The sequence below is a fragment of the Electrophorus electricus genome, chromosome 21 (assembly GCF_041902795.1).
Source record: "Electrophorus electricus isolate QZ-2024a chromosome 21, ASM4190279v1, whole genome shotgun sequence".
NCBI lineage: Eukaryota > Metazoa > Chordata > Actinopteri > Gymnotiformes > Gymnotidae > Electrophorus > Electrophorus electricus.
The window spans coordinates 322,198-347,500 of NC_137517.1; the positions used below are offsets into that span (position 1 = coordinate 322,198).

The 25,303-nt window shown below is 44.8% G+C and overlaps 4 protein-coding genes across 14 annotated transcripts; 2 read left to right on the forward strand and 2 right to left on the reverse strand.

Moving 5' to 3' along the window:
- The first annotated feature begins 1,764 nt into the window (after window positions 1-1,764).
- Window positions 1,765-4,745, forward strand: gp1ba (glycoprotein Ib platelet subunit alpha). The gene is made up of 3 exons (XM_027031432.3): window positions 1,765-1,940; window positions 2,338-2,615; window positions 2,951-4,745. The coding sequence occupies exons 2-3, from the start codon at window positions 2,339-2,341 to the stop codon at window positions 4,540-4,542; spliced, it is 1,869 nt and encodes a 622-aa protein (XP_026887233.2). The 5' UTR covers window positions 1,765-1,940; window position 2,338; the 3' UTR covers window positions 4,543-4,745.
- A 326-nt stretch (window positions 4,746-5,071) lies between these two features.
- On the reverse strand, window positions 5,072-8,558 carry psmb6 (proteasome 20S subunit beta 6). Its single transcript, XM_027031433.3, has 6 exons — window positions 8,402-8,558; window positions 6,337-6,404; window positions 5,912-6,043; window positions 5,667-5,796; window positions 5,426-5,570; window positions 5,072-5,314 (listed from the first exon to the last, which is right to left on the reverse strand). The coding sequence occupies exons 1-6, from the start codon at window positions 8,486-8,488 to the stop codon at window positions 5,187-5,189; spliced, it is 690 nt and encodes a 229-aa protein (XP_026887234.2). The 5' UTR covers window positions 8,489-8,558; the 3' UTR covers window positions 5,072-5,186.
- A 98-nt stretch (window positions 8,559-8,656) lies between these two features.
- On the forward strand, window positions 8,657-15,361 carry trappc1 (trafficking protein particle complex subunit 1). The gene is made up of 5 exons (XM_035521590.2): window positions 8,657-8,769; window positions 12,766-12,864; window positions 13,593-13,663; window positions 13,778-13,916; window positions 14,201-15,361. The coding sequence occupies exons 2-5, from the start codon at window positions 12,766-12,768 to the stop codon at window positions 14,327-14,329; spliced, it is 438 nt and encodes a 145-aa protein (XP_035377483.1). The 5' UTR covers window positions 8,657-8,769; the 3' UTR covers window positions 14,330-15,361.
- A 573-nt stretch (window positions 15,362-15,934) lies between these two features.
- On the reverse strand, window positions 15,935-20,311 carry LOC113591076 (motile sperm domain-containing protein 1-like). Of its 11 annotated transcripts, none has more exons than XM_035521581.2 (5): window positions 20,207-20,297; window positions 19,542-19,770; window positions 18,134-18,209; window positions 17,829-18,052; window positions 15,935-17,750 (listed from the first exon to the last, which is right to left on the reverse strand). In XM_035521581.2, exons 2-5 carry the CDS (start codon window positions 19,711-19,713, stop codon window positions 17,461-17,463), a joined length of 762 nt encoding a protein of 253 aa, XP_035377474.2. In that variant the 5' UTR covers window positions 19,714-19,770; window positions 20,207-20,297; the 3' UTR covers window positions 15,935-17,460. The 11 variants fall into 11 exon arrangements, 10 of the variants coding, with proteins under 10 accessions (XP_035377474.2, XP_035377476.2, XP_035377479.2 ...); XM_035521583.2 differs by lacking the exon at window positions 20,207-20,297 and having other exon boundaries at window positions 15,935-17,500; window positions 17,598-17,750; window positions 19,542-20,155; XM_035521586.2 differs by lacking the exon at window positions 20,207-20,297 and having other exon boundaries at window positions 15,935-17,500; window positions 17,598-17,671; window positions 19,542-20,154.
- Window positions 20,312-25,303: the final 4,992 nt, after the last annotated feature.

Here is a 25,303-nt window from a genome sequence, read left to right on the forward strand (position 1 = left end):
AAGAACTGTCCAACGTATTATTAAAAAGTGGAAGGACAGTGAAGAAACATCTTCTAGGAAGGAATGTGGTCGGAAAAAAATCTTGAATGATTGTGATCGGCAATCACTTAAACGTGTGGTGAAATCAAATCGTAGAAAAACAACAGCAGAACTCAGAGATATGTTTAATAGTGAAAGTAAGAGCATTTCCACACACACAATACAAAGGGAACTCAAGGGATTGGGACTAAACAGCTGTGTAGCCTTAACAAAACCACTTTTCAGTGAGGCTAACCAGCGAAAAACGGCTTCAGTTTGCTAGGGAGCATAAAGATTGGACTCTGGAGCAATGGAAGAAGGTCACGTGGTGTGATGAGCCCAGATGTACCCTGTTCCAGAGTGATGTGCGCATCAGGGTAAGAAGAGATGTGGCTGAAGTGATGTACCCATCATGCCTAGTGCCTACCGTACAAGCCTGTGGGGTAGTGCTATGTTCTGGGATTGCTGCAGTTGGTCAGGTGTAGGTTCAGCAACATTATGTGCCCAAAGAATGAGGTCAGTTGACTACCTGAATATACTGAACGACCAGGTTATTCCATCAATGGGTTTTTTCTTCCCTGATGGCACGGGCATATTCTAAGATGACAATGCCAGGATTCATCAGGCTCAAATTGTGAAAGAGTGGTTCAGGTTGCGTGAGACATCATTTTCACACATGGATTGGCCACCACAGAGTCCAGACCTGAACCCCATTGAGAATCTTTGGGATGTGCTGGAGAAGACTTTGTGCAGTGGTCCAACTCTCCCATCATCGGTACAAGATCTTGGGGAAAATTAATGCAACTCTGGACAGAAATAAATGTTGTGATATTGTAGAAGCTTGTGGAAATTATACCACAGCGAATGCGTGCCGTAATCAAAGCTAAAGGCGGTCCAAAGAAATATTAGAGTTTTTTTGGGCCAGGCAGTGTATATTAAATCCAGTACATCCATCTGTTATATATATTAAATACAGTACATACATCTATGTTATATTACAGTACATACATCTGTTATTTATGTTAAACACAGTACATATATCTGTTGTTATATATATATATATTAAACACATTACATACATCTGTTATGTTATATATATTAAACTCAGTACATACATCTGTTATGTTATATATATATATATTAAACACAGTACATAGATCTGTTATGTTATATATATTAAATCCAGTACATACATTTGTTATGTTATATATATTAAACACATTACATACATCTGTTGTTATATATATTAAATCCAGAACCTACATCTGTTATGTTATATATATTAAACACACTACATACATGTGTTGTTATATATGTTAAACACAGTACATACATCTGTTATGTTATATATATTAAACACAGTACATACATGTGTTATGTTATGTATATTAAACACAGTACATACATCTGATATGTTTTCTGTTCCCAAGGTCTTCAGGGTGGTCCACAATTGTAAGAAGGTTTAAACTCACACAGTATACAACAGAGATACATGAAAACTCTCTTTTATCTTCTGAAACATAATAATCAAGAATACAATATGTACCACAGCATTTTATGATCCCAGTTCCAAACTGTTATTGAGTAACATTGTAATATATTATTACATAAACTAATGAGTTATTACTGGATAGTGTATGACGTCCTGCTTATCATGTTCCATAAAGGAAACATGGTCTCGTATGATAATGACCAACTATTAAAACCACAGTTTGTGTGTTCACCCAGCAGCAGACGAGAGCGTACAGTGTGTGTTCACCCAGCAGCGGACCAGAGGATACAGTGTGTGTGTTCACCCAGCAGCGGACCAGAGGATACAGTGTGTGTTCACCCAGCAGCGGACGAGAGCGTACAGTGTGTTCACCCAGCAGCGGACACAGTATCCACACTCTCTCTGTTCACCAGAACGCTGAGCTATACAGGTGTGTATGGAGCTCATTCATTGTCCTGATCCTTAATCATACTGTGTGGTATGCACATAATAATAATTAGCAGGTTATTTAAATAGAAATGTAGATTTACTTAAACACAATTGATGTTATGAGGAGAGACCTCAGAATACAAAAATATTTTATACATGAAAATGATGGTCACTAACTGCTAGTAAGGAAATATGGACGTGTACTACAGTAGGAATTACTTTTAATGTGCAGCTTTGCATAAGTGAATAGTGAGATAGTGATACTGTTTCACTGACATAGTGATACTGTTATACTGAGAGTGACTGTTACACTGTGATAGTGATACTGTTTACAAGTTTAATCTACAGGATTATTATTTACATGTTTAATGTTTACATTTCTCTGTGTTGTTTGTCAGAATGCTTCTGGTCTTTAGCCTCGTCTTCCTCATTTCTCGATGCTTCGTCATTATAAGCAGCAATTGCCACAGTGACAGGAACAAGGACCACCGAACTCACGTGAGCTGTGTGGCTCAGAGCCTGAGCACAGTGCCTGATGGGATAGATGTAAGGACAGAGGTTTTGGATTTTACTCAGAACCAGTTTAGGTCACTCTCCTGGGCCGACTATAGTGCATTCACATACCTGTATGAGCTGGACCTGAGTGAGAACAACATCAACGTAATCAGTCCACAAGGTGAGCACCACTGAGCAGACTGGGACATGTAAAAGGGCTCGATATGGTCTGTCAAATACAGGAACTTTCACTGGCAGTGTACACATAAAGATACACAGACCTTCCCTCGTTATTATATTCACCATAAAACAATTGGTACATAAATGTCACATTTCACAAGTGAATCTATTTATACTACAGTTAGCAATTAAGAGTAAACTACTATGGTTAGAGTGTTTCAAAAAAAAAAAATCTAAGATTTTAATAAGGGAATATATAATCTTGATGTAAATGAAATTTTCTTTACACATTCCTTATTGTGGTTGAATTCTCTGCACTTGCATGGTCTCCTTCAGGTCCAGTGCTTGGAAACCTTAGCGTGTTACGGTTGTCCAATAACAGCCTGGAAGGTTTGGGTGGGCGTGTGTTCACCTCTGCCCCCAGGCTGATGGAGGTTTACCTGGATGGAAACAATCTTCGTTCTCTTCATGACGCCACCTTCGGTGACCTTCCGCACCTAGAGGTCATCAACCTGTCTCGGAACCAGCTGCACGCCCTACCCCAACGGCTGCTTGAATGTGTCTCTTCCACCAGGCTCAAGACCTTTGACCTGGAAGATAATCGTGTGCAGCTCATGCCTAATGAGTTCTTCTCTTCGAAGCCTGACCTGCCCTACGTCTTCTTGTCCCAGAACCCGTGGCAGTGCAGCTGTGAGGTGGGCTACCTTCAGCGCTACCTGGAGGACCAGGGTCACAATGTGTACCAAAACACAGGGCCCACCACCCTGGAGAACAACCCCGAGAGTGTGGTATGTGCGGGACCGCCCCACCTGAAAGCTATGGCCATTGTAGACCTAAAAGAGGAAGACTACTGCATGTCCACCAAAATGACCACTACCACACCCATGACCACACCCACTACCACACCCATCGACACAACCACTAACACGCCCACTAGTACATTCATGGCCACGCCCATTTGGCATCTGAAGAGCTTCGTCATGGGAGACACAGATGTCTGGAACAATGCTCATACCACCCATAGCACCACTCAGATGATTTCAACAGCCACTCAGATGATTTCAACAGCAACCCCAACCAAAACCACCTGGTTTGAGCACTGGATACTTCAATGGAACTCTAGTCATCTCACTGGAACTACATACCATCCTGTAGCCTCCACAGACAGACAAAAGCCCTCTACTGCCCCCACTACACCCACTGACAGGTTAGGAAGCTCCATTCCACCTGTCCCCACCCCGGTGCAGATTGCCCCGGGGGTGCTGGACTCCATGGTGAGGCCCAGTGAGCGTCTGGGTCCGTGGTGCTGGTGGCTGTTTGCTGGGTTTTTGCCATTGTGTGTTCTTTCAGGTATCTGCTGCTGCATGCTGTTCCTGTGGCTGGTCCTCACCTACAGCACCCTCTACAGGCCACTCCGAGGACAGAGCGCTGCGCTCAACGGGGGCGTGAGGCTGCACGCGTACCGCCCCATGGATGGGGGTGGGGCCCCGAGCAGGGAGCCAGAGAGTGTGGTGTTCTTACCGCCCGAGAAGATACGAGAGACACAAACAGTGTTTCGGTCAGTGCTGTTCATCTCAAAAGGACAGGAGGACGAGGGAGTAAAGAACCAGGATGAAAGACAAACAAGAGGAAATGACATCACAGCTAAAACAGAACTGCGGCCAGTGGTGGAGGAAGATGGGCTAGGGGCATCTCTGCAGAGAGAGCGTGGGAGGGCGGGGCAGATAGACACAAAGGAAGTGTTCAGGAAGACCTTGTATAGGATGATATGCAGCGAGGAAGAGATAGCAGGATGGAGGGAAGTGGAGGAACGAGGGAAGACACGGTACAGTCTGATCCTCAGGGAGGAGAGAGGGAGCTTGGCAGAGGACAGGAAAGGAGAGATGGAGTGGTTGGTTGGAGAATGGGAGATGGGTGGGGAGCTATAATTAAAAGCATGGAGAACTGACTGCCTACACCTGGACTGGCTGCTACTACAGTTGTCTGAGTGTGTGTACAAACTTCTGAAGGCATTGTGTTCTCCAGGCACTCTGGACAAATGCAAACACAAGAATGTGATATAATAAAAATACGAGTATTTAATGTGTGCTATTTTCTGAGTAAGAAAATAAAGTCCATCTGCTTCCTGGGGCTCAGTGGTCCTGATTGTAACTGACAACCATTTGTCCTGTGAGCCACACATGTGAAATATATGAGACTTTGATATTTTAAAACAAAATTAAAGATCACCATATAAAATTATTAAAGTATAATGCTCTCACTTAACCCTTTAAAACTAACTATTTGGTACATGTTTAGTTTAGTTCACAAAATTAACACACATTTGTAAAACATTTTACAACTAACGTAGCTATGAGACTTCCTGTAGAACAACTTGTAGCTCTGAGCCCTATACGCAAGCATCACTGTTTGACAATCCTGTTGTAAACTAGATTAAAACTCACACAGAATCAGGAGTCCAACAGAAAGCCACTTCTTCCATTTTTATTGGAGCATTTTAATAAACAAAACAATGAAATATAAAACTTTGTTTTTTTTCCCCCCAGCAGCAGGTGTGTGACAACGGCGTGTTTTAGATGGCAGAGAAGCTTGGGAGCTGGTTACCGGCAACAACACGTCTCTCTACACCATGCTCAGAGATCACGGCCAGTCTCACCACTCCCCCGCTCGACCCGTCTCTCTCCATGGCCAGAGATAGTGCTGGACACAACAACACACACTTAAGAGCGCGCACACACACACACACACGCACGCACACGCACACATACGCACACATACGCACACACGCACGCACGCACACTCCATGCCCACCTTGTGCAGTGAACTGAAGACACTCCTCCTTGCTCATGTGGGCTCTGTAATTGGAGTCCACGTAGCCGTAGATGTAGCTGCTGCCAGAGCCTCCCACTGACACAGGCTGCCTGGTCAACATCCCACCCACAGGCACGGTGTACACCTGGACAACATACGCACATGCACACACCAACTCACAATGCTAACTCTACTCCACCATGGGGGAGGGCGCACGCAGGGTTGTCCAGGATGCACTCACCTGCCCACCCCTGCGCTTGTCCCAACCAGCCACAATGATCCCGGCCATCAGCTCCTCCCTGTACCTATAGCACATCTCTCTGAAGAGATTAGCAGCTGTCTGGACCAATGGGGGCTCATCTAATTCAATACTGTACGGAGAGAAAGAGAAATGTTAAGATTCTATTACTGAGCTCTCACGGACCTCTGAGTGCGAGTGTGTGTGTGTGTGCGCGTGTGTGTGCGCGTGTGTGTGTCTGTGTGCACCTGTGGAAGCCCAGCTGGTAGGTGACTGCGTCTGAGATGGCCTGGGTGTCTGCTGCTGAACCAGAGCGACAGCAGAAGATGCGCTCATGGATGGGGGTCAGCTTGTCCGTCACCCTGTTAGCGATGTACGCACTGCACACAGCACAAACGTTTCAAAACATGACATATAAATCAAAAAACACCCATCAAAAACACCAAAAAAATAAAAATAAAAAATACTGATCAGAAATACCAAAAATAATGTTTTGGGGCTCAGGGAATAAACTTATGAATTGATTCTTTATCATAGTAGCCAAGCAGGTGAAACAATGCCTCAACGCTGAAGCTCACGTGATCTTACCGACAGCGAGCAGTTGCATCTGGGGATGAGCGTTAATTGAGCATTAATTGAGCATTAATTGAGCATTAATTGAGAGCTGACTCACCCTGTGGTGGTTCGAGAATCAGCGCCGATCACAACTCCCCCGTCAAACTCCACGGCCATGATCGTGGTCTGCGCAAGTGGAGTAAGACTGTCGTTACCGTTTCGTACACCATGCGCCACATGTGCTGCGTCCCTGATGGAGCTACTGCACGAGCAGCGGAGCCTCCTGACTCGTGCGGTCACTAAGCAACACATCCATCCTCTCAAGCAGGATCTGCTGTGTCACTCTGAGTTTCATCCAAATGTATAACAGAAGCGCATCGCCGCCACATGAAGCCCCTGCATGAGCTCTGCCTTCTTACCCCAGCGCGGAGCTCTGTGCCTTCTTACCCCAGCGCGGAGCGCTCTGCCTTCTTACCCCAGCGCGGAGCGCTCTGCCTTCTTACCCCAGCGCGGAGCTCTGTGCCTTCTTACCCCTGCGCGGAGCTCTGTGCCTTCTTACCCCAGCGCGGAGCTCTGTGCCTTCTTACCCCAGCGCGGAGTGCTCTGCCTTCTTACCCCAGCGCGGAGCTCTGTGCCTTCTTACCCCAGCGCGGAGCGCTCTGCCTTCTTACCCCAGCGCGGAGCTCTGTGCCTTCTTACCCCAGCGCGGAGCGCTCTGCCTTCTTACCCCAGCGCGGAGCTCTCTGCCTTCTTACCCCAGCGCGGAGCTCTGTGCCTTCTTACCCCAGCGCGGAGCGCTCTGCCTTCTTACCCCAGCGCGGAGCTCTGTGCCTTCTTACCCCAGCGCGGAGCGCTCTGCCTTCTTACCCCAGCGCGGAGCTCTGTGCCTTCTTACCCCAGCGCGGAGCGCTCTGCCTTCTTACCCCAGCGCGGAGCTCTGTGCCTTCTTACCCCAGCGCGGAGCTCTGTGCCTTCTTACCCCAGCGCGGAGCTCTGTGCCTTCTTACCCCAGCGCGGAGCTCTGTGCCTTCTTACCCCAGCGCGGAGCTCTCTGCCTTCTTACCCCAGCGCGGAGCTCTCTGCCTTCTTACCCCAGCGCGGAGCGCTCTGCCTTCTTACCTCAGCGCGGAGCTCTGTGCCTTCTTACCCCAGCGCGGAGCTCTCTGCCTTCTTACCCCAGCGCGGAGCGCTCTGCCTTCTTACCCCAGCGCGGAGCGCTCTGCCTTCTTACCCCAGCGCGGAGCTCTCTGCCTTCTTACCCCAGCGCGGAGCTCTGTGCCTTCTTACCCCAGTGCGGAGCGCTCTGCCTTCTTACCCCAGCGCGGAGCTCTGTGCCTTCTTACCCCAGCGCGGAGCTCTGTGCCTTCTTACCCCAGCGCGGAGCGCTCTGCCTTCTTACCCCAGCGCGGAGCTCTGTGCCTTCTTACCCCAGTGCGGAGCGCTCTGCCTTCTTACCCCAGCGCGGAGCTCTGTGCCTTCTTACCCCAGCGCGGAGCTCTGTGCCTTCTTACCCCAGCGCGGAGCGCTCTGCCTTCTTACCCCAGCGCGGAGCTCTGTGCCTTCTTACCCCAGCGCGGAGCTCTGTGCCTTCTTACCCCAGCGCGGAGCGCTCTGCCTTCTTACCCCAGCGCGGAGCTCTGTGCCTTCTTACCCCAGCGCGGAGCGCTCTGCCTTCTTACCCCAGCGCGGAGCTCTGTGCCTTCTTACCCCAGCGCGGAGCTCTGTGCCTTCTTACCCCAGCGCGGAGCTCTCTGCCTTCTTACCCCAGCGCGGAGCGCTCTGCCTTCTTACCCCAGCGCGGAGCTCTGTGCCTTCTTACCCCAGCGCGGAGCTCTGTGCCTTCTTACCCCAGCGCGGAGCGCTCTGCCTTCTTACCCCAGCGCGGAGCTCTGTGCCTTCTTACCCCAGCGCGGAGCGCTCTGCCTTCTTACCCCAGCGCGGAGCTCTGTGCCTTCTTACCCCAGCGCGGAGCTCTCTGTCTTCTTACCCCAGCGCGGAGCGCTCTGCCTTCTTACCCCAGCGCGGAGCGCTCTGCCTTCTTACCCCAGCGCGGAGCGCTCTGCCTTCTTACCCCAGCGCGGAGCTCTCTGCCTTCTTACCCCAGCGCGGAGCTCTCTGCCTTCTTACCCCAGCGCGGAGCTCTCTGCCTTCTTACCCCAGCGCGGAGCTCTCTGCCTTCTTACCCCAGTGCGGAGCTCTTGCCGCATCCAGTCCGGAGCCGCATCACGCGCGAAACCGCGCTCACACCGCACGAGCGACACCGCCGCCATTTCACTCTCTTCTCTGGGTCCTTTAAGGTCCTTGTCGTGAGGAAGGTGTCCATAGATTAAGCCTGTTACACAAAACTTGAACGTGAATACGTTTGTGCCGACCTAATAAAAATAAATTTAAAACGGGTTGTAGTAGTCTTAAATGTTTATCTAATCAGTGCCCCCCTGTTCTATATGTAACGTTACGACAGCAGATTTTTCAGGCGACGTTGAATGTTTGTGCGTTCGCAGCTGCTCGAGGCCCTTCTGAGTGAAGGCGGAAGCATTCAAGCTCGAGCGAGGTAAACGAACAACCTTCCTCCGTTATAACAATTATACAGATGGTTTTGTGGTTGTGGTTCTTCTTTTGTTGCTAATATTATACATTACAAATCTTAGCGATATCAAGTAAGTTGTTGCGTGAGCGTTTTTAAATCACACGGGACATTTAATGCTAGTTACCTACTTAACCAATGTTTTGGCAGTAATGTTTACCTGGAGATAAAGTGTCAGGGTTGGTTTCTCTAACTCTCACCCTAACTAGCTTTCTCTAACCCTAACTAGCTCTCCAACTCTCACCCTAGCTAGCTCTCTCTAACCCTAACTAGCTCTCCAACTCTCACCCTAGCTAGCTCTCTCTAACCCTAACTAGCTCTCTCTAACCCTAACTAGCTCCCTAACTCTCACCCTAGCTAGCTCTCTCTAACCCTAACTAGCTCTCCAACTCTCACCCTAGCTAGCTCTCTCTAACCCTAACTAGCTCTCCAACTCTCACCCTAGCTAGCTCTCTCTAACCCTAACTAGCTCTCCAACTCTAACTCTAACCCTAACTAGCTCTCTAACTCTCACCCTAGCTAGCTCTCTCTAACCCTAGCTAGCTCTCTCTCACCCTAGCTAGCTCTCTCTAACCCTAACTAGCTCTCTAACTCTAACTCTAACCCTAACTAGCTCTCTAACTCTCACACTAGCTAGCTCTCTCTCACCCTAGTTAGCTCTCTCTAACCCTAACTAGCTCTCCAACTCTCACCCTAGCTAGCTCTCTCTAACCCTAACTAGCTCTCTCTAACCCTAACTAGCTCTCCAACTCTCACCCTAGCTAGCTCTCTCTAACCCTAACTAGCTCCCTAACTCTCACCCTAGCTAGCTCTCTCTAACCCTAACTAGCTCCCTAACTCTCACCCTAGCTAGCTCTCTCTAACCCTAACTAGCTCCCTAACTCTCACCCTAGCTAGCTCTCTCTAACCCTAACTAGCTCTCCAACTCTCACCCTAGCTAGCTCTCTCTAACCCTAACTAGCTCCCTAACTCTCACCCTAGCTAGCTCTCTCTAACCCTAACTAGCTCCCTAACTCTCACCCTAGCTAGCTCTCTCTAACCCTAACTAGCTCTCCAACTCTCACCCTAGCTAGCTCTCTCTAACCCTAACTAGCTCCCTAACTCTCACACTAGCTAGCTCTCTCTAACCCTAACTAGCTCCCTAACTCTCACCCTAGCTAGCTCTCTCTAACCCTAACTAGCTCCCTAACTCTCACACTAGCTAGCTCTCTCTAACCCTAGATAGCTCTCTTTAACCCTAGCTAGCTTCTCTCTAACCCTAACTAGCTCTCCAACTCTCACCCTAGCTAGCTCTCTCTAACCCTAACTAGCTCTCTAACTCTAACTCTAACCCTAACTAGCTCTCTAACTCTCACCCTAGCTAGCTCTCTCTAACCCTAACTAGCTCCCTAACTCTCACACTAGCTAGCTCTCTCTAACCCTAGCTAGCTCTCACTAACCCTAACTAGCTCTCCAACCCTCACCCGAGCTAGCTCTCTCTAACCCTAACTAGCTCTCCAACTCTCACCCTAGCTAGCTCTCTCTAACCCTAACTAGCTCCCTAACTCTCACCCTAGCTAGCTCTCTCTAACCCTAACTAGCTCTCCAACTCTCACCCTAGCTAGCTCTCTCTAACCCTAACTAGCTCTCTCTAACCCTAACTAGCTCTCCAACTCTCACCCTAGCTAGCTCTCTCTAACCCTAACTAGCTCCCTAACTCTCACCCTAGCTAGCTCTCTCTAACCCTAACTAGCTCCCTAACTCTCACCCTAGCTAGCTCTCTCTAACCCTAACTAGCTCCCTAACTCTCACCCTAGCTAGCTCTCTCTAACCCTAACTAGCTCCCTAACTCTCACCCTAGCTAGCTCTCTCTAACCCTAACTAGCTCCCTAACTCTCACCCTAGCTAGCTCTCTCTAACCCTAACTAGCTCCCTAACTCTCACCCTAGCTAGCTCTCTCTAACCCTAACTAGCTCCCTAACTCTCACCCTAGCTAGCTCTCTCTAACCCTAACTAGCTCTCCAACTCTCACCCTAGCTAGCTCTCTCTAACCCTAACTAGCTCCCTAACTCTCACCCTAGCTAGCTCTCTCTAACCCTAACTAGCTCCCTAACTCTCACACTAGCTAGCTCTCTCTAACCCTAGATAGCTCTCTTTAACCCTAGCTAGCTTCTCTCTAACCCTAACTAGCTCTCCAACTCTCACCCTAGCTAGCTCTCTCTAACCCTAACTAGCTCTCCAACTCTCACCCTAGCTAGCTCTCTCTAACCCTAACTAGCTCCCTAACTCTCACCCTAGCTAGCTCTCTCTAACCCTAACTAGCTCCCTAACTCTCACACTAGCTAGCTCTCTCTAACCCTAGATAGCTCTCTTTAACCCTAGCTAGCTTCTCTCTAACCCTAACTAGCTCTCCAACTCTCACCCTAGCTAGCTCTCTCTAACCCTAACTAGCTCTCTAACTCTAACTCTAACCCTAACTAGCTCTCTAACTCTCACCCTAGCTAGCTCTCTCTAACCCTAACTAGCTCTCCAACCCTCACCCTAGCTAGCTCTCTCTAACCCTAACTAGCTCCCTAACTCTCACCCTAGCTAGCTCTCTCTAACCCTAACTAGCTCTCCAACTCTCACCCTAGCTAGCTCTCTCTAACCCTAACTAGCTCTCTCTAACCCTAACTAGCTCTCCAACTCTCACCCTAGCTAGCTCTCTCTAACCCTAACTAGCTCCCTAACTCTCACCCTAGCTAGCTCTCTCTAACCCTAACTAGCTCCCTAACTCTCACCCTAGCTAGCTCTCTCTAACCCTAACTAGCTCCCTAACTCTCACCCTAGCTAGCTCTCTCTAACCCTAACTAGCTCCCTAACTCTCACCCTAGCTAGCTCTCTCTAACCCTAACTAGCTCTCCAACTCTCACCCTAGCTAGCTCTCTCTAACCCTAACTAGCTCCCTAACTCTCACCCTAGCTAGCTCTCTCTAACCCTAACTAGCTCCCTAACTCTCACCCTAGCTAGCTCTCTCTAACCCTAACTAGCTCCCTAACTCTCACCCTAGCTAGCTCTCTCTAACCCTAACTAGCTCTCCAACTCTCACCCTAGCTAGCTCTCTCTAACCCTAACTAGCTCCCTAACTCTCACACTAGCTAGCTCTCTCTAACCCTAACTAGCTCCCTAACTCTCACCCTAGCTAGCTCTCTCTAACCCTAACTAGCTCCCTAACTCTCACACTAGCTAGCTCTCTCTAACCCTAGATAGCTCTCTTTAACCCTAGCTAGCTTCTCTCTAACCCTAACTAGCTCTCCAACTCTCACCCTAGCTAGCTCTCTCTAACCCTAACTAGCTCTCCAACTCTCACCCTAGCTAGCTCTCTCTAACCCTAACTAGCTCTAACTCTCACCCTAGCTAGCTCTCTCTAACCCTAACTAGCTCCCTAACTCTCACACTAGCTAGCTCTCTCTAACCCTAGCTAGCTCTCACTAACCCTAACTAGCTCTCCAACTCTCACCCTAGCTAGCTCTCTCTAACCCTAACTAGCTCCCTAACTCTCACCCTAGCTAGCTCTCTAACCCTAACTAGCTCTCCAACTCTCACCCTAGCTAGCTCTCTCTAACCCTAGCTAGCTCTCTCTAACCCTAACTAGCTCTCCAACTCTCACCCTAGCTAGCTCTCTCTAACCCTAACTAGCTCTCCAACTCTCACCCTAGCTAGCTCTCTCTAACCCTAACTAGCTCTCTAACTCTAACCCTAACTAGCTCTCTAACTCTAACCCTAACTAACGTATTCTCTAACCCTAACTAGCTCTCTAACTCTAACCATAACTAACGTTTTCTCTAACCCTAACACTAACCTTAACCTTAACTAACGCTCTCTCTAACCCTGGTGTGTTGTCTCTCAGGACTTTATGACTACATGGCTAACATGCCGGCGCAATTAACACAAATTATCACAGCTTCTGTGACTCGGCGATGATGATGGTCTCGTTTCTTGCAGATGACAGTTCACAACCTTTACATATTCGACCGCAATGGCACCTGTCTGCACTACAGTGAATGGAACCGCAAGAAGCAAGCAGGGATTTCCAAAGAGGAGGTGAGATTACAGTCCAAGAGGGCCATGTATCCATGCCAGGGGCTCACTGATGATCGCAAAGCCATTCAGTACTCGTGTAACTGTTTGTTTTTCCAGTAATGTTATACCAAACATAATGTAAAATATGAGTATTCTGGAAAATAAAAGGCTTAATATCAATATATACATTGATAAATCTAGCTAAATTAACCGTTTCATAAATCATAAACCATTTCATAAAACCATAAATCCACCATTTCACTGCGAGTTATTCTGTGTATGACTATGTATGTGACAAATAAACCAAACTTGAACTTATAAAAGCAAGAAGTGGTACTAAATAAACAGGCACTTGTGAGCGGAGAGTGTGAGCTTGTGCTGCTGAACTGAGCCAAATCAACCAATCCAGTAAAGATCCATCAGTCCCATCACTAGCATTTGGAGACCTGGCGAGCTTCAGTGAGACGCTGGCAGCCCTGGGCTGTTAGCAGCTCCAGTCCCCTTGTGCAACCCTCATGATGTATCTGTTTTAGGTGGCAAAAAAATCTTGAGAGAACTCAGTCATGGGCGGGGCCAGCGGTGATCTAAAGGGACTTAGAACCGCCCCTGCCCCAGTTCTATATTTTTGCATATGAACAACCAGATGAGCTTCTCTTTATTTTGTAAGCCAGTATTTGTGAACAACTGATTAATCTGTTCAGCACGTGTGTGTTGGAGTGTAATTTCCTGTTTTGTGTGTGTGTGTTTAGGAGTCTAAGCTCATGTATGGAATGCTGTTTTCCATTCGCTCCTTTGTCAGCAAGATGTCTCCCCTCGACATGTATCCTTTAACGCTCGTGTGCCTGTCAGAGAGGACAGACACTGTTTTGTGTGTGCGTGTTCTGCTGCAGCTTCTGTGGTTGTTGTTGTTGTTTCCTTAAGCATTCTGCGTCAGGAAGGAGGGATTTCTGTCCTTTCAGACAAGTCGTTACAAGCTTCACTACTATGAGACTCCAACAGGCATCCGGCTGGTCATGAACACAGACCTGAGTGTCCCCAACTGTAGAGATATCCTGCACCAGATATACAGCACGGTGTGTGTGTGTGTGTGTGTGTGTGTGTGTGTGTGTGTGTGTGTGTGTGTGTGTGTGTGTGCGCGCGTGCACGCACGCAGTCGTACACCAGATATACAGCATTGCGAGTGTGTGTGTGTGTGTATGTATACCAGATATAAAGCACTGTGTGTGTGTTTGTATGTGCGTGTTTGATGTATATAAATAATGTGTGTCTGTATGTATGTACTACAGATATACAATGTGTGTGTCTCTGTAAAGGTGTAAATGGAGTATATACTTAAAAACCTTCTGTCTTTGTGTAGGTGTATGTGGAGTGTGTGGTGAGGAACCCTTTGTGTGTGTTGGGTGAGACCCTGCAGAGCGAACTTTTCACCAGCCGCCTGGATACCTTCATCAGAGCACTGCCTTTCTTTGGTGTCCGAGCAGCCTAAGCAGACCACACTGTGTGTGTGTGTGTGTGTGTGTGTGTGTGTGTGTGTGTGTGTATTGTATAAAATAATTTTTGTATTTATTGTTCTCTGCAGCATCTGGTCTGTTAATGAATTTAAATATTAATGAATGACTCCAAATTCAAATGAAGCTGGTTGATTTGTTTTGGGGTTTTTTGTCTGGTTTATGGATGTAATCAATAACATGTACAGTTGATGTTTTGGTTGTGAGTTTAACAGTTAATGTTATTTTAGAATCTTGAAATGTATGTTACTATATGATGTGACGTGGAGTTCTCTGAGCTTGATATTTTGGTGGTAAGCATTTCATCACCAGTCAAGGTGACCTTGTCAGTGCACACAATGACACTCACACTGATTTCACCTTGACTGGTGATGAAACACTTGCCACCAAAATATCAAGCTCAGAGAACTCCACATCATCAAACCATTTAACCCGAGCTAGCAATATTTGTTTTTATTTATAAGTTACTATAAATAAAAAAAAAACTGCACAGATCAATCCAGGGAATAGTACAAATTTAGGTTAGAATTAACTCTTGGTTATGAGAAATTGTAGCAAAGGCAGATAAACAGCTTACGAATAATTTATTTGGAGGCAAGTGTCCGCTATACTGGCCTTCAGGTTTGCTGATCAGCTGTTGGAATGCCTGATTAGTAGATGGGGTGAACAGTATTAATATGCAGACCACTTGCACCTCAGACCCGCAGGCCGGCTTGCTTCATGTTCTAGACTCTTTATCTAGACTGTCAGGTGACATTTTACTTCATTTGCATGTCTGTGTTTCTGTTTATTTTCTTTTTTAATTTTCTTCGTGTATGCAGAGGATGGATCCTCCCAAGGGTTCTGCCTTATCCCGTGCAAGGATGCGGTTTGTTTATTAGCACCCTAGAGCTGCAGTCAGGGTTAGGGATAGGCTTCCTGCAGTGATTCTTTGAGTCCATGTTTAATGTTAAAACTGCTATATTAATACATGTGAAATGAATTAAATAAACTGAATTGATGATACCAAACCCTGAGGTAATAAAGTATATTTGTAGGTGTGGGCATTGAATAAGAAACCCTGCGGTTAACGAGGCCCTCGTGGGTCTGAGTACAGGACAGACGCTCTGATGCAGGTGGTCTCAAGGCCTCTGTGCAAGACTAAGGCAGATCACTCTGGACAGTTCCCGTGAGAAATAATGTCATACTGTTGGGGGAGATCATTGTCTATGAAAGACTTGAAATCCTCTTTGAGAGTTCCTTTTCTAGGTTTGCTATCTTACCAAGGAGAGACGGGTGCAGGAGAAAGACTTTGTTACTAGTGTTCGGTGGTGAGTTGACATCTTTGTTTAAAACAAGGAAAATCTTCCAATGGAATATAATGGTCAAGCTTTAACTTGCATGATGGATCTGAATTTACATATATTGAATAACATGGTGGTGGAGATTTCACATGCTAGTATGTAGAGGTGTGTGGATTACATAATCACTTCTGAAGACTATATAAATGTGGGATCTTTGTGTGACTGTCAGACGTTCTCTGGAGGAGCCTCAATAATGCTTGTTAACGTTGACCTGTAATAAAGGATGGACCAGACATTCACTTCAAATAATCCTCAAGTCTGCGTTTTTATTCTTGAATGAAATAGAATTATTATACCAGCATACAGAAGAACTTAGCAATGTCAAAACAAACCCTTGGCAGGTTTTTAATAAACCATAAGAATCACTTTATTATATCTTGAAACATTAATTACATTTCTGTAACACTGTTCACTTCCAGTCCTCCTGTAACTACATTTCAAAATCACCTCAGTTCACATTTCCTTCTCTTATGGCTGACAAGGGAATGATACGCAAACACAGCAGACCAACCCTATCAGCAGAGCCACAGTATGGCTCTGAACTGTTCAGAGGAAACACGATACACACAATATTCTTCTCCACATGTATGTTTGTGAATATTTATAGTATACACACAATTATACATAATGAGATAAACTTTTATAATTTTCCCTAGTTCCCTAACTACAGGTGCAAAATACATCCAAACATCAACAATTTTATGCAGTTCTGGCTAAGAAAACAATGTAACGCAAAAAATAACCCTAATCATAAAAAAAAAATAGACAGGTTTACCAAGTACAGAGCATTACCATATGTAATTAAAAACCTGTCTTTCTCTGTGTAGGTCTATGTGGAGTGTGTTGTGAGGAACCCTTTGTGTGTGTTGGGTAAGACCCTGCAGAGTGAACTGTTCACCAGCTGCCTGGATACCTTCATCAGAGCACTGCCTTTCTTTGGTGTCCGAGCAGCCTAAGCAGACCACACTGTGTGTGTGTGTGTGTGTATGTATGTGTTGTATAAAATCATTTTTGTATTTATTGTTCTCTGCAGCCTCTGGTCTGTTAATGAATTTAAATATTAATGAATGACGCCAAATTCAAATGAAGGTGGTTGATTTGTTTTGGGGTTTTATGACAGGTTTAACAAGTACAGAGCGTTACCATGGTTTCTATGACCCTAGGCTTCTAGGGGTCAGTGTCATTAAATGTCTGTTTTTCTGCAGCTGTTGGAATGATGATATCATGTTCCAGTTGAAGAGAAGCACTGGGTCCAGCATCATGCATGGTGAGACATGCTTCACTCCTCACTGTCTTAATGCCTCTTTGAGTTGATAGGAGTGAAGTTGGGTTTAGTCTTTAAAAGGCAGTCAGTGGCAGTCTGATGACTCAACACCTTCATTCATCTCTTTTGTATCTGTGAGGTCTAGTATCTAACAACCTAACTCCCTAAACCCCTAACACCCTACCTCCTAAAACCCTCAATTTGCTAACTCACTAACCCCTAAAAACCTAACTCCTAAACCCCAAACTCACTAATTCCTAAACCCTGACACCCTAACACCTAAAACCCCAATTCACTAACTCCTAAGCCCCTAACACCCTAACTCCATAAACCCCCAAACTCCCTAACCTTTAACCCATAACTCTTAAACCCCCTAAAGTCCAACTCCTAATCCCTAACTCCCTAAACCCTAACCCTAGCCCCTAACTCTTAACCCCTAAACCATAGCACCTAACCCTCTCAACCTTAAACCACTAAACCCCAGCTCTTCCCCCTAAATCCCTCAGCCTCCTGCTACTGAAGAAACATCACAGTGAGTAACCCTGAGGGAAGGAGTGAAAACACAGTGAATGTGAGCAGAGTGGCTCAGGCCAGAGTCACTGTTGCTTCTGTAGGCATCACGCTGTCCGGACGTCTCACCTAGCACATAGGAACACACCAACTTCTGCATCACAGTCACACAGGCATGAGATGGAACAATGGTGCTGGGCTCGCTGTGGAGGGGGAGCATTAAGACTGTGACACACACCACACCCACCACAACATACATGAAGAACTGGATGGGACTCCCCCCTGAGTAAAGATAAAACAGGAATAACGCACATGATCACCAATCAGAGCGATCAACGGGGCACTCTCTCCCTTGCTCACCTCTGAGATGGTTATACAATGTTACTGATGTTTGGTTGGGTAGTGTGGGGGCAATTCTTGCTCTGCATTGGGGATTCTCCTGCCCCTCCTCTCCCCCAAGTGCCTCTCTCAGTTCTGCCCACACCTCCCTGCTGCCCTGTTGCCCATCTGCCCCCCACACATCCACTCTGAAGCGATTCCTTCTGCCCCAATGCCGTTGGCTCACGTCCCTCTGTCTTATCACGCTGCATACAAACACAAGAGGAATGCTGGGATATGTAGTTCCACAAAGTGGGAATTATAATGGGCTTCAATAATAGACTCACATATCTACACAGGAGCGAGCTCTCACACTGCCTACAGCTTCTATCACCTCGTACAGAGAAGGGGCTGTACCCAGTACTGAGAGAGAGGGAAGGAAGGAGGATTAGAGATATGTACATTGTGTACATACATATATACACATCATATATACATTGTACATTGTGTACATACATATATACACATCATATATACATTGTACATTGTGTACATACATATATACACATCATATATACATTGTACATTGTGTACATACATATATACACATCATATATACATTGTACATTGTGTACATACATATATACACATATATACATTGTACATTGTGTACATACATATATACATATCATATATACATTGTACATTGTGTACATACATATATACATATCATATATACATTGTACATTGTGTACATACATATATACATATATATACATTGTACATTGTGTACATACATATATACACATCATATATACATTGTACATTGTGTACATACATATATACACATCATATATACATTGTACATTGTGTACATACATATATACACATCATATATACATTGTACATTGTGTACATACATATATACACATCATATATACATTGTACATTGTGTACATACATATATACACATCATATATACATTGTACATTGTGTACATACATATATACACATATATACATTGTACATTGTGTACATACATATATACATATCATATATACATATATACATATATACACATATATACACATCATATATACATTGTACATTGTGTACATACATATATACACATCATATATACATTGTACATTGTGTACATACATATATACACATCATATATACATTGTACATTGTGTACATACATATATACACATATATACATTGTACATTGTGTACATACATATATACACATCATATATACATTGTACATTGTGTACATACATATATACACATCATATATACATATATACACATATATACACATCATATATACATTGTACATTGTGTACATACATATATACACATATATACATTGTACATTGTGTACATACATATATACATATCATATATACATTGTACATTGTGTATATAAACATAATATACATATATTGTACATACATTAATATATTTTTGTACATATATAGAATATATATTTCTCTATGCACCCCTGTTTTCTTTTTCCTCAGTTTGGACAGAGCACTCTCAACTATTTCACTGCGACTTATACTGTGTATGACTATGTATGTGACAAATAAACCAAACTTGAAACTTGGATGTTCTTTTGTAGATTATTTCTTTTTTTTGCAGAAATAGGAGATTTCTCTGGCTGTCCCATAATACTCATCCAAACCCTAACAACCACTTCACACATGCTTCTCCTGCTCTGTCGAAGCGCTGGCCACATCTCCTACTCACTCTTGAAGCGCAGGGGGAAGCTGTACGGGTTGTAGAGCGTGAGAACTCTACGGTGTGTGCTGTGCTGAGTGGAGTAGAACACGAGCTCTGTGGGGAAAACAAACACAGGTAGGCGGGGCGTCCCCGTCCCCGCCCCCACGCCGCCGTGCTCCGCCCCCTCTGGACTCCTCATGTGCAGCTGATCCGGAGGTCGCGCGTGCTGTTACCGTGAGGTGTTGGATGACGCCATCTGGTGGTGACACGGCGACATAGAAACGTGGCAGCACGAGCCTCCCCGTGTGTGCTCGCACTACCTTCGTGAGGAACGTTCTTACATTTTCGAAACATTTTTAAAGTAATTTTCAATAATGCGCGTGGTTACATCGGGATTAACGTTCAAGTGAACTTCTCGTCGTTTAAAAGCTTTACCTTCTGAGTACTGAAAGCGAGCCTCTATAAACGCGCCGTCTCGCGAATGTTGTGCAATTGAGCAGAACGCGCGATAAGAAATGACAGCTGTCACGTGAGGGAACGGAGGGTTCGTCATATGGGAAGAATCCTTACGTCATTTAAAGCGGATATCTTATCGGAAGAAAGTATTAGTCATTCAATTAAAAGGCTCATTTTCTATACTGTAAGAAGATTACGAAGTATTAATTGTTAAATTCGACTTGTTTACGGCTTACCGTGTGTTCTGTCACCTGGGCCCCGCCTCATTAGACCAACCACCAATAAGGACGAGCTAGAAGACTAAAGGAATGATTTGGTTGGTCAGGCTTCACGTTCTTCAAGTCTGGCAGCGACGTTTCCGCGTTCCGCTTCTGAGGACGATGACGTCTGAGTCACGCGACCTCGAGGGGTACAGGCGGAGCGGTGTGACGTCACGCTGTTAGAACGTTGAAGTGCGAGTTTCAGATTCGGAGAATGTAACGAATTTACTGTGGAACGTTCGCGCGACCAGTATGAGAAGGTGACGCGTGAGTCGTTAATGTTTATTTATTTGTTTGAACCTCCACCGTGACACCATAAGCGTGCTGCACGTGTCCGCATTGCAAAGGTTATTTGAGTGTTATTGTAATCTTTAAAACATGCACGTCATCGTAGCGTAGTGCAACGTTCTCGTTTCTTTTTTGCTCTATCTGTTGGATATTTGACATTGTTCTAGTTAACTTCTCCTTTTAATAGTTGGATAAATGTGTATTATGCTGTATATCACCACCCAGACCCACAGAGGAAAGTCGCGTGAACCTGCCCTCTTTGAACTATGGCGAGTCAGCCACTCACACCTTCCGCCTCGTGCGTGAGGGTTCTCCCCGAACAAGCTGCATTAACAACAGCAGTGCTGTAATGGCAGTAGTTTGCCCTAAGATACAGAGGCATTTATGTGCAGTGAGGAGAAATGAATTCTGAGTGCCCAAAGTACTTCAACAAAGTATGAAGTAATAAGATCTTCCAAACATCCCAAAAGTATTGATAAAATTAGCTGAGAGTACTTCTGATTCAGGACACTGGTCTACAGCAGAGGTCACCTGACCCAGGACACTGGTTTACAGCAGAGGTCAGAGGTCTAGTGATAAAGATAAATCCATATCAGTTTCTAGCTACCAAATAGTGACTTCAGCATCATAATCTGCTAAAACCCTGATCTGTTTGTGGAATTAAATTTTAGTATTGTCAAACAAGGTATAAACGTCTTGGACAGAGAAATCAAAGTTGTATGCGTATGTTAGTTGAAAAACATCTGTGTCTCTCTTTTTAACATTTTATTAATATTGACTTCTTAATAAACAGTCTGCTACCTCAACATTCTCAACATTTCTACATTTATTTCAGTTAAACCAAACTGAGTTTAGGCTGCAAAGGTTTTCTTTATCATTTCATGTATAAACATTTTCTGTTTTTTACATATGTGTCTCCAACCCAGTTTACCTGGAGTAGAATCAGTCTAGGTTTCCCAGTTTACCTGGATTAGAAGCAGTCTGAGTTTCCCAGTTTACCTGGACTAGAACCAGTCTAAGTGATTTGAAAAACGTGCAGGTTTTATACTTAAAAGGTTCCGTGTACTTACACAAGATATTAAGATTTTACAACATCGGCATAAAGACATTTAGTTCAGAATCACAGACTGTTGCATTCCCAGGAATCCTTATTTTGAATATGATCATTTGAGGATGACAAATTTAGTTCAATTACACAGTGATCAGAGCCACCAGAAATGTCTGATATAGAATCAGAGATAAGAACAGTGTCAAGGCAGGAATGTAAGTGCAGACAGGTTTGGGTTGGGATAAGGGTCAGAGTGAGGGTGAGAGAGTGGTTGTGTCTCTCCGCTGGCGTCTGTGTGGCGTCTGTGGTATTTTCTACATGCTTCAAACACCAAGAGGCAAAGCAGTTTAACTGGTTTATTGTTCCAAAACATCAATAGATAAGGTCCCTAGTCCCAATTAGGCCCTTGTCCCAATCAATAGATTTGGCCCTAGTCCCAATCAATAGCTAAGGCCCTAGTCCCAATCAGTAGATTAGGCCCTAGTCCCAATCAATAGCTAAGGCCCTAGTCCCAATCAATAGATTAGGCCCTTGTTCCAATCAATAGATTAGGCCCTAGTCCCAATCACCAATAATGTAAGAAAAAAACAAACCAATAATGGTCAGAGTGGAGTCAAGTAAGGTGAAGTATTGAAGTGAAACAGCAAAATGGTCAAAATAATCGAAATAGTTTTGACGGAGATTTAAATACATGTGTAACAGACATGATTTAAATACACGTGTAACGGACATGATTTAAATACACATGCAACAGGGACATGATTGAAATACTTGTGTAACAGTGACATGATTTAAATACACGTGTAACAGGGACATGATTTAAATACTCATGTAACAGGGACATGATTTAAATACTTGTGTAACGGACATGATTTAAATACTTGTGTAACAGGGACATGATTTAAATACACATGCAACAGGGACATGATTTAAATACACGTGTAACGGACATGATTGAAATCCTTGTGTAACAGTGACATGATTTAAATATACATGTAACAGGGACATGATTTAAATACACATGCAACAGTGACATGATTTAAATACATGTGTAACAGGGACATGATTTAAATACTCGTGTAACAGGGACATGATTTAAATACTCATGTAACAGGGACATGATTTAAATACTCGTGTAACAGGGACATGATTTAAATACACGTGTAACGGACATGATTGAAATCCTTGTGTAACAGTGACATAATTTAAATATACATGTAACAGGGACATGATTTAAATACACATGCAACAGTGACATGATTTAAATACATGTGTAACAGGGACATGATTTAAATACTCGTGTAACAGGGACATGATTTAAATACTCGTGTAACAGGGACATGATTTAAATACTCGTGTAACAGGGACATGATTTAAATACTCGTGTAACAGGGACATGATTTAAATACTCGTGTAACAGGGACATGATTTACTTGTGTAACTCACCTATATGGCCATTTTCTACAGTACTTATTGCTGAATATACTTGCTTGTTCCACATTTTCACGTAACATAAATAGTAACAGATGAACAGAAATGTCACAACACAAATATATGCAATAAACATAATGGAAAAAAAGGGCAACATTTGTGATATGGACAACAATGCTTGGATAAAGTGTGTGGGGGTCTCTCATGGGTGTGTGTGTGGGGGTCTCTCATGGGTGTGTGTGTGGGGGGGTCTCTGTCATGGGTGTGTGTGTGTGGGGGGGTCTCTGTCATGGGTGTGTGTGTGTGGGGGGGTCTCTCATGGGTGTGTGTGTGGGGGGGTCTCTGTCATGGGTGTGTGTGTGTGGGGGTCGCTCTCATGGGTGTGTGTGTGTGGGGGTCTCTTTTATGGGTGTGTGTGTGTGTGTTGGTGTCTCTCATGGGTGTGTGTGTGTGTTGGGGTCTCTCATGGGTGTGTGTGTGTGTTGGGGTCTCTCTCATGGGTGTGTGTGTGTTGGTGTGTGTGTGTGTGTGTGTGTGTTGGGGTCTCATAGGTGTGTGTGTGTGTGTTGGGGTCTCTCTCATGGGTGTGTGTGTGTGTTGGGGTGTGTGTGTGTGTGTGTGTTGGGGTGTGTGTGTGTCTACATACCAGCTGGTGTTGTGTTAATGGTTTTACTGTTTTTGCCTTGCAAATCTTTTGTCTTGTCTCTTCCAAACTAAGTGCAGAGTGCAATGCTTCTGCCATCCAGCAGAGGGAGCCTGTCCTACTCCAGAGCTGCCACACTAGACTTTACTCAAGAATTTCCCTTGCAAGTCTCAACGCCACAACAGTATGCTGCTTGTGCGACATACTTACTGTTCTGTAATGTCTTCACTCTTCACACGTGCGCGCACACACACACACACACACACACACACTCTCTCTCTCTCTCTCTCTCTCTCTCTCTCTCTCTCTCTCTCTCTCTCTCTCTCTCTCTCTCTCACACACACACACACACACACACACACACACACACACACACACACACAGAGTTCTGAGGCCTGTCTCTCTCTCACTGTGTGTCTCTCTCTCCCTCTCGCCTGGGTCTCTCTTTGATTGCCTAATATGGAAACATCTCACTGATTTGTAAATGAAACTATTAACTGCATTAACTGCATTAACTGATGGACGTTGGTGTTTGCGTGGAGCACACAGTGAACGTGGAGGTGATGGAAGAGGATGACAGAAGCAGTTTTAAGATGGTGCTACAAAGACAGTTTCACCACTTCCTGTTTGACTCCGGAAGTCAAAACTGAACTAAAGCACACTACTGAACAAAGCACAGAAGTTGTGGAGCAGTGTGTGGATGCAGAAACAGAACCTGAATAGGGCTGCTAATCTCTATGTAGCTCACACTGTGTGTGTGTGTGTGTGTGTGTGTGTGTGGGAGGGGCTAACACCATGGTTAGCCCTGTGGCTAACCTTAACACTATAATATACATGTCGAAAGCAAAGTGAGCAGGTGGGTTACGCACTTGTAAATCAAACAGTATTTAACACACACAACTACAGCCATTATTTTGGTGATATAATTCTGTTTTGAACCCTTCATAAAACACGGCGCTCTGCTCTGATTGTATTCCTCTACCACATCTGTTAACTCACACTTTTGCTCGGCTATTTACGAGAGCCTGAAGGTTGTGTACTGTGTGTGTGATCTGTATTTATACCCTGAAGGCAGGAATTCCCTTCTCTCCTCATTAGTCAGCAAGTGATCACATGTAAGACTGGAATTTCACCTTACACACACGTGCCTGCAGCCTGTCAGACAAAAGCAGTGGAGAACAGACTGAAACAAGACTGAACAGAAGGAATTACTTGCATGTGCTGCACATTGATCCTGCAGGAACATGATTAATGCACACCTGTACAGATCTGTGTGTGTGTGTGCTTTTAAAAACACAGGTTGTACAGGTGTGGGTGCGTATGCTTTTACGAAGGGTCACTTATTTAGAATATGTTTAGATCAGAATATTTAAAGGCACATGTGAGACAGCTGTGATGTATTTTGTTTGTTAGTATTAGACACATGAGACAGCTGTGATGTATTTTGTTTGTCAGTATTAGACACACGTGAGACAGCTGTGATGTATTTTGTTTGTCAGTATTAGACACACGTGAGACAGCTGTGATGTATTTTGTATTAGACACACGTGAGACAGCTGTGATGTATTTTGTCAGTATTAGTCACACATGAGACAGCTGTGATATATTTTGTTTGTCAGTATTAGACACACGTGAGACAGCTGTGATGTATTTTGTATTAGAC

Coding starts and splice junctions, on each gene's coding strand:
- trappc1 (XM_035521590.2), top strand. CDS start 12,766: ATGACAGTTCACAACCTTTACATATTCGACCGCAATGGCACCTGTCTG. Junction 12,865..13,592: donor CAGGGATTTCCAAAGAGGAG/GTGAGATTACAG, acceptor GTGTGTGTTTAG/GAGTCTAAGCTCATGTATGG. Junction 13,664..13,777: donor AAGATGTCTCCCCTCGACAT/GTATCCTTTAAC, acceptor ATTCTGCGTCAG/GAAGGAGGGATTTCTGTCCT.
- LOC113591076 (XM_035521581.2), bottom strand. CDS start 19,713: ATGAGGAGTCCAGAGGGGGCGGAGCACGGCGGCGTGGGGGCGGGGACG. Junction 18,210..19,541: donor CTTCCCCCTGCGCTTCAAGA/GTGAGTAGGAGA, acceptor CCTCTCTCTCAG/TACTGGGTACAGCCCCTTCT. Junction 18,053..18,133: donor GCTCGCTCCTGTGTAGATAT/GTGAGTCTATTA, acceptor GTTTGTATGCAG/CGTGATAAGACAGAGGGACG.
- psmb6 (XM_027031433.3), bottom strand. CDS start 8,488: ATGGCGGCGGTGTCGCTCGTGCGGTGTGAGCGCGGTTTCGCGCGTGAT. Junction 5,797..5,911: donor TACCAGCTGGGCTTCCACAG/GTGCACACAGAC, acceptor CTCTCCGTACAG/TATTGAATTAGATGAGCCCC. Junction 5,571..5,666: donor ACAAGCGCAGGGGTGGGCAG/GTGAGTGCATCC, acceptor TATGTTGTCCAG/GTGTACACCGTGCCTGTGGG.
- gp1ba (XM_027031432.3), top strand. CDS start 2,339: ATGCTTCTGGTCTTTAGCCTCGTCTTCCTCATTTCTCGATGCTTCGTC. Junction 2,616..2,950: donor CAACGTAATCAGTCCACAAG/GTGAGCACCACT, acceptor GGTCTCCTTCAG/GTCCAGTGCTTGGAAACCTT.